Source organism: Pelophylax lessonae (genome assembly GCF_965119305.1).
Source record: "Pelophylax lessonae genome assembly, chromosome: 12".
NCBI lineage: Eukaryota > Metazoa > Chordata > Amphibia > Anura > Ranidae > Pelophylax > Pelophylax lessonae.
In genome coordinates this window covers 200,117,926-200,131,651 of record NC_138779.1, presented here as the reverse complement: position 1 = coordinate 200,131,651, position 13,726 = coordinate 200,117,926, and the positions used below count along the sequence as shown (strand labels likewise).

The 13,726-nt window shown below is 45.9% G+C and overlaps 1 protein-coding gene across 1 annotated transcript in view; it reads right to left on the bottom strand.

Annotated features, from left to right (window-relative positions):
- The window catches only part of KCNN4 (potassium calcium-activated channel subfamily N member 4), a 114,381-nt gene extending 100,910 nt beyond the window's left edge, over positions 1 to 13,471 (bottom strand). Inside the window, exon 1 of the mRNA XM_082273544.1 lies at positions 13,065 to 13,471. Coding sequence (XP_082129670.1) covers positions 13,065 to 13,355 — 291 coding nt within the window. The 5' untranslated portion in view covers positions 13,356 to 13,471. The remainder of the gene's footprint in view (positions 1 to 13,064) is intronic.
- Positions 13,472 to 13,726: the final 255 nt, after the last annotated feature.

Sequence of the window (13,726 nt, the reverse complement as noted above, 5' to 3'; positions counted from 1 at the left end):
CTTTTATTTGGTGGTGATCTCCTTGGCCATATTGGAGTTATTCGTCCAGGATTCCACTGCAGGTCCCTTGAAGTTCACCATTCCTACAGGCGATTTTACCATCCCCTTAGGGTAAGAGGCAAATCTCACTGGTGAAGGCTGGCATCTTATCTTGCTTGATTCTTCTGTATAATCTGGCCCATTTTTATTACTATCTGGTAAGAGGCGAGTGTTGTTGGTATTGGCTATCTACACAGAGGACAGTCACTTAAGATTTCCCATTCACTTTGGCGCTTTCTTCTTTTCACTGTGGTAAGAGGCGACACCAGCTGTTACAGGATTGCACCTCACTTATATGTTTTGCATGTATTTCCAGCCATTTTTGGTAAGGGGTACCTATAGGTGTCCCATTTAAGAGTTATCTACTCCTTTCTTTTCCTTCTGTATCAATATACTGGTGGAGTTCACACACTTTATTTAGTTGTTTTCACTCACTCTGGTGTGTAAGTTTTTTCCGTTTGTGTTGGGTTTTACGCTATTGCGTTTTTATATTTTTTATCCAATACCATTGAATCAACGCGAGAATATTGGTTCCAGTCTGCTATCAAGGGGACGAGTTTTATCTTAGAGAACCTGCCTTTTTATTTACCAATTCTGGTAAGCGTATACCCATAGGGAGCCTGTTTGAATACTGTGATCCTGATATATATGGACTTTATGGACTTCAATTTCCATCATTCAAGTTAGCGCTACTTATTACAGAGAAACATATTGATGGCAAGAATGTTCCCTGGTTCCCTCTCTCTCTCTCTGAGCCTTTTGCTTCCACACCTATTGGAAGGTCACTCAGTAAAAAATTAGGTGATAAGACCCTAAAGTGTCATCCAGGTGCAACGTCAAAGCCTGCCAAATCATAGGACATAGACACGCATATCAAATCACAGTTTCAAGTTACCTTGCACAATCCCATAACTGATTTTATTTGTTGGCTAGAATTGCTACTTAATTTCTGGAATATATTGGCAGCAACAATGCCATGACATCTATTCTTACACTGATGCCACTCCTGGGGCATAGTCATTTATTAGCACAATAAAGTTTTTCAAGAGAATTTCCTGAGAAATGTGATGAAATTCGAGCTGATATGTAATACAGCCTTTCTCACATCCTTTTTCGTTTTACCTGGGAGGAACACTTGAAATTACACTATAGCCTTAGGGAACCCTTTCTAATATTTACAATATCTACAACTCAGGGTACAATAGTGTGATGGTGGGAAAAATGCCCCTTTACACTTGTGGTCATTGGGAAGACTATCCCCTTACAGATAGCTAAAAAGAACATTGGTGTCAGTGGTTACTGATCAGAAAGAAGCTGCTCATTGCTCCGGAGCCACCAGCAACCTCTGGAGGAACTCTACGGTTCCACAGAACCGTAGTTGAGAAAGGCTAACCAAGTCAATTTAAAGTGAACTTTAAATTGGGGAGGGAGGGGGAGGGGAGGGAGCAAAGCCGTGGCTCTGTGTGTGAATGGACACGCAGGGCGGCAGCTTGGGAGCAAGCCTGCTCAGGTGCACCTATAGCAAGCTGTTTGCTCTGGGGGCACTTGATGGAGGGAGGGGCCAGGATCACTGATGGGGGACCCGAGCAGCGGAGGATCAGGGTCGCGTGATGGTATCAAGCATCCTAGCCCCACCCGACTAGTTTCCTCATTCATCCTCACATTCTGTTGCGTGAGGACGTTGAATGACGAAACTAGTTGGGCGGGACTAGGATGCTGAAAGTCGTGTGACTTTGAAGGAATGCCTGTGTAATCTTGAGGTCGTACCCTACGATTTCCAATGAGCACAATTCATATCTCTGCGACTTCAAGTCACAGCGACTTCAAAGTAGTCCCTGCACTACTTTGGTCCGACTTCGATGCTACATGAGGTCCATAGACCTCAAGATTACACAGGCATTCCTTCAAAGTCACACGACTTACAGGTCATACAAGTGTGAAAGGGGCCTTAATGAATAAATATCTAAACTTATTTCCTCTGTAAGCCATTCTTAGAAATCTAAAACTCTAAACAATTGGCAGCCAGACAGCCAGTAGGAGAAGTGCAGAAAACATCAATCAGACTGTATATAAAAAAAATAGACTGACTGAAAGATGAGGAAATAAATGACTTTCTCAAAGGTTAAAAAGTGAAAGAGAGAGTTGTAGTGATGTCCTAAATCAGGGATCTTCAAACATTCGAAACAGGGGGCCAGTTTACTGCCCTTTAAACTTTAGGGGGGTACAGACTGTGAACAGTCAAAGTAGAAAATGCCATAGGCTTGGTGGTGGGAGTAAAAACAATTACATTATTGGTGTGAGTGAGAGGAATAGTGCCCTATCGTTGGTGTCAGGGAGAGGAAAAGCCCCCCATTATTGGTGTCAGGGAGAGGAAAAGCACCCCGTTATTTGTGTCAGGGGGAGGAATAGTGTGCCATCACCGGTGTCAGTGAGAGGAATAGTGCCCCATCATTGCTATCAGTGGGAGGAATAGTGCCCGATATTTGGTGTCAGTGGGAGGAATAGTGCCCCATCATTGGTGTCAGTGAGAGGAATAGTGCCCCATCACTGTTGTCAGTGGGAGGAATAGTGCCCCATCATTAGTGTCAGTGGGAGGAACAATGCCCCATCATTGGTTTTTAGTGGGAAGAATAGTGCCCCCTCATTGGTGTCAGTGGGAGGAATAGTGCCCCATCATTGGTGTCAGTGGGAGGAATAGTGCCCCATCATTGGTGTCAGTGGGAGGAATAGTGCCCCCTCATTGGTGTCATTGGGAGGAATAGTATAAATGATGCCACGTTAAAAAAACAAAAATCTCATATCATGATATAGTTTGTAGTTATAGTTATAGGATGTAATTTCCAAAGTAATTTTCTATATTTTTCAATATTTGGTGTTAATTCCTGGTGATCCTGGCATGTAGGTCCTTGTCCAGAAACGTCCTGTTACAGGGTGACAATGCAATGTCCCTGTCCCCCAATTCTGCTCCTTTGTTGTCGCCTTGTCATTGGGCTTCCAATGGAGACTATGTGTGGCTGTTTCAACGCACATTACGCAGGCACAGGGCTGGTGCTAGACTATTTTGCGCCCTAGGCAAGACCAGTTACTTGCACCCCCACCCCAAAAATAACTGTACATATTGCCCCCCTTTAACCCTACACCCCCTTCCTGTATACACTGCCCTCTTTAATCCTACACCTCCCTTCCTGTACACACTGCCCCCCTTTCCTGCACACTGCCCCCTTTAATGTTACATCCCCTTCCTGTACACACCGCCTTCGTTTAACCCTACACCTCCCTTCCTGTACACACTGCCCCCCCCTTCCTGTACACACTGCCCCCCCTTCCTGCACACTGCCCCCCTTTAACGCTACACCCCCTTCCTGCACACACTGCACCCCTCTCTAGAGGTGGATGAGGAGGTGACAGGAGAGGAATGTGGCACTGGCCATAGCTGCGCCCCCTAGGTGGCAGTGCGCCCTAGGCAGCTGCCTAGTTCGCCTAGTGGTAGCACCGACCCTGCGCAGGCATGATCCACTGTTGTCACCATCAGGAAACCTGCCCTGACAAATTCCCTGCAGCCATCGCTGGAGTGCATGTAGACAAGAAGTGGCTGCAAAGGAGATCAGCAGGACTGAGATGCAACAAAGGATGAAGAAAGGTGAAGCAAGCCAGCAGTGGTGAAATGTGCAAAGGAAAGCGGTTTTGGGTGGAGACCTCAATGAAACTGCATACATTGAGGTCTCCAACCCGAAACCCCCTTCCTTGGTTTGCTTCACCACTGCTGGCTTGCTCACAAGAACAAGTGAAGTCCCCTAACCTTGTGAACAAGCCAGCAGTGGTTAAACATGTCAAGAAAGGTGGTTTCGACTGGAGACATCAATGAAACTGCATACATTGATGTCTCTCCCCGAAACCACCTTCCTTGACGTGTTTCACCAATGCTGGTTTGCTCACAAGGATTGGGGCTTCCGCTCTGCTTGTGAGCAAGCCAGCGCGATGAAACGCGTCAAGGAAGGTGGTTTTGGGTTTAGACGTCAATGTATGCAGTTTAATTTAATGACTTACTAAATACAGAAAGAATAGATACGCTTTTGAGTGCCACTTATATTTTTTTTATAAGTTTTACTAAGAGTAGAGACAGGCTGTGGTATCTAGCACCTGGGTTGCCCATGTGGTCTGAAAGGAGCAAGTCTGGGGCAGAGTCATGGGTTTGAGCTTTTGTTGAAGTAGCCTATCGGAAAACTGACAGCCGAACAGCATCTGCATCCAAATCACTGTTTGGATATTCTGACAAAATACAGAATTCTGTAGCCCGTATAGCATCAATGGAGGAACCTGTTAGATTTCTTTCACCCAGGCTGCAGGCTGAACTAAAGAAAATCTATACATGTAAATAGGAAATATTCCCTCTGCATTGACCATTGACCTCCTGTCACACACGTTGGTAGGAAAAAAAGATTTCCAAAATGTTTGCATTCCACATGTCTTTATCTCATCTACAATCACGGTGTTAGAATTTGTCCTTTATCTTTGAATGTTCCATTTTATTAGATACACTTTCCTGCAAGTCATTTCTTGTATACTGTAGCCTGTTTTCTTAGGGAGAACCTGCACAGGTGATTTTAATTTCTTGCTACTCTGAGAATTTACCACTTGCTGGTTGTTAGCTCATGAGACTAGAGTTACACAGGAGGAGATCTTTAGTAGCTCAAGTGATGTAGCCCCATTAGTAGTAATCTTACTGCTGGCCGGCGGCTCCCCTATTTACAGCAATGTATCCGTACAGTGCATCCCAAAAGTATTCACAGAGATTCACTTTTTCCACATTTTGTTATGCTACAGCCTTTATTCCAAAATGTTTTAAATTCATTATTTTCCTCAAACAAGCAATACACTACACCACAAAACCAACCTTATTATTTCTAAGTGCCAACACTGCAATTAGCAAGAGAGGGGGGCTGAGAGAGAGAGGGGTGAGAGACAAAGAGAGGGGGTGAGAGAGGGGGGAAGGAGAGAAGGGGGGGGGGTAGGAGAGAAAGAGAGGGGGGTGTGGGAGAGAGGGAGTGAGAGCAGGGATGTGAGAGAGAGTGAGAGCGGGGGTGTGAGAGAGAGTGAGAGGGGGTGTGAGAGAGAGAGAGAGGAGTGTGAGAGGAGAGGGATGAGAGAGAGGGGGGTTGAGAGAGAGAGGGGAGTGGGAGAGTGAGGGGGGTTGTGAGAGAGGGAGAGAGGGGGGTGAGAGGGAGAGAGAGGGGATGAGAGAGAGAGAAGGGGGAGAGAGAGGGGGTGTGAGAGGAAGAGAGAGGGGCGTGAGAGAGAAAGAGGGGTGTGATAGGGAGGGAGGGTTGAGAGAGAGGGAGGCAGAGAGAGAGAGAGAGAGGGGGGACTCAGAGAGAGAGGAGTGTGAGAGAGAAAGAGGGTGTAGGTGTGTGAGAGAGGAGAGGGATGAGAGAGAGAGGGGAGTGGGAGAGTGGGGGGGTGTGAGAGAGGGAGAGAGAGAGAGGGGGTGAGAGGGAGAGAGAGGGGATGAGAGAGGGGTGGGGTGAGAGTGGAAGATAGAGGTGGGTGTGAGAGGAAGAGAGAGGGGTTTGAGAGAGAAAGAGGGGTGTGATAGAGAGGGAGGGTTGAGAGAGAGGGGGGGCAGAGAGAGAGAGAGAGGGGGGGGAACTGAGAGAGAGGTAGGAGGGTGAGAGAAAGGTGGGCTTGAGACAGGGGGGGGGGCTTGAGAAAGAGAGGGGTAGCTGAGAGGAGAGTGAGGGGGGAAATGAGAGAGATACCTCTAGCTCTGTCCCTATCTGCAGCCCCTGCTCTGCCCCCCGGTCCCAGTCTTTGTCTGTAGGTAGTCTGTGTATGATCATGCCCGGTACCTCCCATGCCCGTCTCCATCCTTGATCTGGTGGTGCTTTCTGCTCTGTTCCTTCCAGTTCCCCGGGCCTCACTGATAAAGTTGAGGAGTCCAGGCTCTGGAAGGCACCGGGGATGCGGTACCCACTGCTCACCTCTTCGGGCGTCAAGGAGGTGGTGAAGCTTTTCTCTCCCTCCTGGGCTCTCAGGCCTGTTAACCTTCCCCATGGAGGCTGCTGGACCACCCACTCACTTGCTCGCCATGTGCAGATACATTCCCACACAGCTGTTTTCTGCCGCCGACGCCACCGTACCCGCACTCTCTATGGACTCTCTCGCATGCCCACAGAAATGGCTCTGCGTGCCATAGGTTCGCCATCACTGCCCTATATTGACCACGTGAAAGAAGTTTGTTTGAAATCTTTGCAAATTTATTAAAAATAAAAAAACAAACAAAAATCCCATGTACATAAGTATTTACAGGCTTTGCGCAAAACTTTGTTGAAGCACATTTGGCACCAATTACAGCCTCAAGTCTTTTTGAGTATGATGCTACAAGCTTGGCACACCTGTTTTTGGGCAATTTTCTCCCATTCTTCTTTGCAGGACCTCCCAGGCTCTATATGACTGAATTTGAATAATGAATAACGAATTTAATCCATTTTGGAATAAGGCTGCAACATAACAAAATGCAGGAAAAGTGCTGTGAATACTTTCCGGATGCACTGTACGTCAAATCGAACTTCCTGGTTTACCAGCCCGCACATGCGTGCTCCCTGCTGCTCTGTGCTGTGGATGGACACAGTTTGTCAGCAGGCTCACAGCCAATGATTTTGGCTGTAAACCTGCTGATCAGCGTGGCTAACCACAGCACAGAGATCTGTGTGTTAGTAAACACAACACACAAGCTGGCTGATTCTTTCTCCCCGATCTAACTTACTGTTTGGGAGGAAAGCCAGCCAGATCAGTGAGTAAAAGCAACACGCATACACTTGTTAGGCACACAGTTAACCCCTTGATTGCCCTTCTGATCACCCCTGTCACTCAGCCAGTGTAATTAGTGCAGTGACAGTGTACAGTATTATTACTGATCAATATATTAGTGTTGCTAGTGAAGTCAGTGTCAGTTAGGGCTTGATTTACTAAAAACTGGAGAGTGCAAAATCTGGTGCAGCTCTGCATAGAAACCAATCAGCTTCCAGGTTCTATTGTCAAATCTGAAAACTGAACAAGCTTAAGTTAGAAGCTGATTGGCTACCATGCACAGCTGCAGCAGATTTTGCACTCTTTAGAGCCGGTTCAAATAGGAGCGACCCGACTTGCCGGGGCGACCTGTGAAGTCGCGGTGCACAGCGCGCACCGCGACCTCGGAGTGACATGCACGGACTTCATATCATTGAAGTCAATGCAGGTCGCTCCAGGTCGCCCCAAAGTAGTACAGGACCCTTTTTCTAAGTCGGAGCGACTTGTGTCGCTCCTATTAGAACGGGTCCTGTGCTAATCTATGGCAGGCGACCCACGGCGACTTGTCAGGCGACCAGGTCGCCTGACAAGTCGCCCCAGTGTCAACCGGCTCTTAGTTTAAAGTGATACTAAAGTCTTGTTTTTTTTTTTCTTGGATAAAAATAACAAACATGTCATACTTACCTGCTCTGTGTAATGGTTTTGCACAGAGCAGCCCGACCCCTCCTCTTCTTGGGTCCCATGCTGGCACTCCTGGCTCCTCCCTTCTGCTGAGTGCTCCCACAGCAAGCAGCTTGCTATGGGTCACCCGAGCTAAGCTGCTTCTCTGTGTGTCCATTCAGACATGGAGCCGCTGTTTGACGCCACCCCCTCTCTCTTTTCATTGGCCCACTGACTTTGATTGACAGCAGCGGGTGCCAATGGCGCCTGCTGCTGTCTCAGCCAATGAGGGAGAGCACCCAGACAGCCGAGGTTCTCGGGTGTAACATCGCTGGACATAATACATGGAAGAGAGAGGAGGAAAAGAGGGGGAGGAACAAAAACAAAGGGAGAGGAAGAATAGGAAAGATGGCTAGAGAGAAAAAAGGGAAAGATAAAAGGAGAGATGGGGAAAAAAACAAGAGAGAATGCCCCCATACATTGGTGGTTAGTAGGAAGAATGCCTCCTTACGTTGGTGGTCATTAGGAAAAATGCCCCCCTACATTGATGGTCAGTGGGAAGAATGCCCCCGTTACATTGATGGTCAGTAGGTAGAATGCCCCCCTTACATTGGTGGTCAGTAGGAAGAATGCTCCCTTTACACTGGTGGTCAGTAGGAAGAATGTTCCCCTTACATTGGTGGTCAGTAGGAAGAATGTTCCTCTTAAGTTGGTGGTCAGTAGGAAGAATGTCCCCCTTACATTGGTGGTCAGAGGAAAGAATGCTCCTTATACTGGTAGTCAGTAGAGAGAATGCCCCCCTTACATTGGTGGTCAATAGAAAGAATGCCCACATTACATTGATGATCAGAAGAAAGAATGTCCCCCTTACATTGGTGGTCAATAGAAAGAATGCCCCCCTTGCATTGATGATCAAAGGAAGAATTCCCTTATTACATTAGTGGTCAACGGGAAGAATGCCCCCCCCCCCCTCCCCCTTAAATTGATAGTAGTAGGGTGAATGTCCCTCTTACATTGATGGTCAGTAGATAAAATGCTCCCTACACTGAAAGTCAATAGGAAGAATGCTCCTTATACTGGTAGTCAGTAGAGAGAATGCTCCCCTTACATTGGTGGTCAATAGAAAGAATGCCCACATTACATTGATGATCAGAAGAAAGAATATCCCCCTTACATTAGTGGTCAACTGGAAGAATGCCCCCCCCCAATTGATAGTAGTAGGGTGAATGTCCCTCTTACATTGATGGTCAGTAGGTAAAATGCTCCCTACACTGATAGTCAATAGGAAGAATGTTCTTTAGACTGGTAGTCAGTAGGACAATTGCCCCCCTTACAGTGGTGGTCAGTAAGAAGAATGCCGTCCTTACAGACAGCCACAAAGATCATTGGTGTCATGCAGTTTGCTCTACGAAGTGGTGCAGAACTATCCAAACACTATTAGATGGGAGGTCCATCAGCCACAGCTTAAGAACCCCTAGCCTCCTCTGAAGGAACCCTTGACTTCCACGGAACCCCGGTTGAGAATGTCTGCTGTGGACTATCAAGGTGACTGCCAGCAAGTAGTTAAATCTTTTAGCAGCCAAAGATTTAAAGCACCTGTGTAGCTCAGCACCGAAGAGCAAAAAGATGTTACTAGTCATGCTGATCTGCATTTGTTTCCAACGCTAAATTACAAGCAAACATTTTATTAGCCAACAGCATGCAATCAACCCTTCGCTGACAGTTGCTTCATTTGCAGCATATTGTCTTTTACTAGCACAGCTGCCACCAAGGAGTTAAATGTCCTGAAATGAAAACCTCATGTGTAGTTTAGCTTTAAACAGCCAATCCACACAAACCTGATACTTTAGGTAAAGGTGGGGTCTGGAGGGCTGAGTCAGCCCTTGGACACTTCAACAGTGAGATCCCCCTGGCCACAGTTTCTGACTTGGTCCTTCTCCACCTTGGGTGTTCCTGCCCACCTTTGTGGGTTCCAGCTCCTTCCTTTATATTCTTTATAAGTCTAAAATAAATACAAACTTAAGTCGGGATGGTGGGAGCCCGACAATGCAGAATACATAAAGTCCCATAGAAGAAACTGTCACATACTGTCCCATAAAATAAACTGTCACATAATGTTCCATAGAAGAAACCGTCACATACCGTCCCATGGAAGAAACTGTCACATAATGTCCCATTTAAGAAACTGTCACATAACGTCCCATAGAAGAAACTGTTCCATAGAAGAAACTGTCACATACCGTCCCATGGAAGAAACTGTCACATAACGTCCCATAGAAGAAACTGTCACATAATATACTATAGAAGAAACTGCCACATAAAGTCCCATTGAAGAAACTGCCACAATATCCAATAGAAGAAACAGTCACATAAAGTCCCGTAGAAGAAATTGTCACAATGTCCCATAGAAGAAACTGTCACATAATGTCCTATGGAAGAAACTGTCACATAAAGTCCTATAAAGAAAACTGTCACATAACGTCCCATAGAAGAAACTGTCACATAATGTCCTTAACCACTTAAGCCCCGGAAGATCTTACCCCCTTCCTGACCAGGGTTTTTTTTTAGATTTTTTACTGCGGGATTTTAACGGACAATTGCGCGGTCGTGCGACGCTGTACCTAAACGAATTTGACGTCCTTTTTTTCCCACAAACAGAGCTTTCTTTTGGTGGTATTTGATCACCTGTGCAATTTTTTGATCATGCGCTATAAACAAAAAAAGAGCATAAATTTTGCAAAAATAACAATATTTTTCAAATTTTTTTATATGAAATTCCCCCCAAAAAAAATGTAAAAATCAAAATTTTTTAACATTTTCAGCCAATTTGTTTTATGCTACCTATGTTTGGTAAAAAAAAATCGCAAAAAGCGTATTTTGATTGGTTTGCGCAAAAGTTATCGCGTCTACTAACAAAGGTAAAGATTTTTGTCATTTTTTGGTGTTTTTTATTTAACGAGTAATGGCGGCGATCTGCGATTTTTTTTGCGGGACTGCGACATTGCGGCGGACAGATCGGACCCTTGACTGACATTTTTCACACTTTTGGGGTTACCAGTGACATTTCTACAGTAATCAGTGCTATATATATGCACTGTTACTGTAAAATTACACTGGCAGGGAAGGGGTTAACTGTATTGGAGAGGGAGGGGTTAAGTGTGTCCCTAGGGGCGTGTTTCTAACTGTGATGGGACAGGTCTCCTATTGTAAAAACAGAGATCAATGTTTCTACATAGTAGAACCGTCTGATCTCCATTTTTACACAGGGGAGAATGACAGGCGGCTTGTTTACATCCCTCTCTACCGATGATCGCCGAGTGACCGGCGGACATCGGGTCCGCCGGTCACACGCACTGACTCCTTAGTGAACGAGCAGCGGCGGGCGCGCGCCTCAGCAGGCGCGCGCTTGCCCGCTATTGGCTCACAAGCCGGTGACAGGCTAATGACGTATATATACGTCACTTTGCCTGGCCGGGGCTGACCGACGCAGTATATGTACTTGCGGCGGTCGGCAAGTGGTTAAGGCTCCATTCACACCTGAGCGTATCGTTTACAGGCGTTTTTTCTGGCTTTTTTTCAGGCGTTTTTTTCTGGCTTTTTTCAGGCGATTTTTTCTGGCTTTTTTTCAGGCGATTTTTCTGGCTTTTTTTTCCAGGCCTTTTTTTGCATGTGTTTGGAGGCAGGTATTGACATCTAACAAAAATGCTTGTAATCTGCCAAAAAAGAAGCTCATGTACTTTTTTTGAGCTTCAGGCGGTTTGCTTCAGGCAACAAAATGCTCATATGTGAACAGGGGCCATTGAAATGAATGGGAGTTTGCTTGTTGGACGTTTTGAGACTTCAGAGATGAGCGTTTTATGAGCTGAAATATGCTCAGGTTTGAACAGGGCCATAGAAGAAACACTTCCCATACATGAAACTGTAACATAACATCCCACAGAAGAAACTGTCAAATAATGTCCCATAGAAGAAAATGTCACATAACGTCCCATAGAAGAAAATGTCATAAACATCCCACAGAATAAACTGTCACATAATGCCCCATAGAAGAAACTGTCACATACCCTCCCATAGAAGAAAATGTCACATAACGTCCCATAGAATAAGCTGTCACATAATGCCCCATAGAAGAAACTGTCACATACCGCCCCATAGAAGAAACTGTCACATAATGTCCCATAGAAGAAACTGTCACATACCGTCCCATAGAAGAAAATGTCACATAACGTCCCATAGAAGAAAATGTCACATAACGTCCCATAGAATAAACTGTCACATACCGCCCCATAGAAGAAACTGTCACATAATGTCCCATAGAAGAAACTGTCACATACCGTCCCATAGAAGAAAATGTCACATAATGCCCCATAGAAGAAACTGTCACATACCGCCCCATAGAAGAAACTGTCACATAATGTCCCATAGAAGAAACTGTCACATACCGTCCCATAGAAGAAAATGTCACATACCGTCCCATAGAAGAAACTGTCACATAATGTCCCATAGAAGAAACTGTCACATAATGTCCCATAGAAGAAACTGTCACATAATGTCCCATAGAGGAAACTGTCACATACCGTCCCATAGAAGAAACTGTCCCATACCGTCCCATAGAAGAAAATGTCACAAACATCCCATAGACAGTCACATAATGTCCCATAAAAGAAAATGTCACAATGTCCCATGGAAGAAACTGTCACATGATGTTCCATAGAAGAAACTGTCACATCCATAGAGGAAACTGTCAAATAATGTCCCATAGAAGAAACTTTCACATAGAGTCCCATAGAAGAAACTGTCAGATAATGTCCCATAGAAAAAACTGTCACATAATGTCCCATAGAAGAAACTGTCACATAATGCCCCATAGAAGAAACTGTCACATAACGTCCCATAGAAGAAAATGTCACAAACATCCCATAGACAGTCACACAATGTCCCATAGAAGAAAATGTCACATAATGTCCCATGGAAGAAACTGTCACATAATGTCCCATAGAAGAAACTGTCACATAATGTCCCATGGACGAAACTGTCACATAACATCCCATAGAGGAAACTCTCACATAACATGCTATAGAAGAAACTGTCCCATACCGTCCCATAGAAGAAACTGTCACATAATGTCCCATAGAAGAAACGGTCACATCCATAGAGGAAACTGTCAGATAATGTCCCATAGAAGAAACTGTCACATACCGTCCCACAGAAGAAAGTGTCACATAACGTCCCATAGAAGAAACTGTCGCATAATGTCCCACAGAAGAAAGTGTCACATAACGTCCCATAGAAGAAACTGTCATGAGGTTGAACCCTCCAGCATCTACACCTAAAATACCACACTGGGGTGGAATGACACATTACAGGTTATGGTGGAATGCCAAAAGCTGTACATTGCTGCCTTGTACAGCCCCATCCCTTAGCTGTACACCTCCATCCCTTAGCTGTACACCTCCATCCCTTAGCTGTACACCCCCGTCCCTTAGCTGCACGGCCAAGTTTGCTTCCAGATGTTCACAGGTGCAAAGTAAGAGAAAGTCCCATCAAAGGGGACACATTAGTGTTGTCATTCCACTTACCTCGCAGATGGCGGCGGGGATCAGTTCGGTGTGTATGACCATCAGGATGATGCCAAGCAGAGCCAACAGCAGGATCCAGGCGGAGAGCTTCTTCTTCTGGTCCACCAGCACCTTCCTCTCCTTCAGCTTCCTCAGGTTCTCGGAGGGGGGCTCCCACAGGATGTCCACTTTGGGCTGCGAGTTGAGGATGGAGATGTCGGTGAGCTCCTTGCTGTGCATGTTGCTGCGGGCCGATTTCCCTCGGGATGCAGGAAGGCATGTTGTAAACAGGGGCCAGCCGCTCCTTCCCATGTGCTCCTTTGGCAGCGTCTCCAGAGAACCCGGCCCAAGTCCGGCTACCAGAGACAGCAAAGGAAACCACTGTCTTCCTGTGTTCTCGCTTGGCAACAGGGAGGAGGGAGCTGCGTCCCCCTCTAATGCCCGTCACCTGCCCCTTACTACGTTCTTTCCAAATTTCTCCTCCAAAACTTTTTTTTTTTTTTTTCTCCTCTGCCTTTTATTTTTGCAACTTTTCTAAACTCTCTGGTTTTTGTTCTCGCCTTTCCACGTGTTGCATTTCCCTTAAAGGTTCTTCCTACCCGGCAACTTTTCTCTCTCTAAACTTTTCCTGCTAGCTCCGCTGGGAGTCTACGTCCTTATTTTTTCCTCCTCTCCTCGTATCG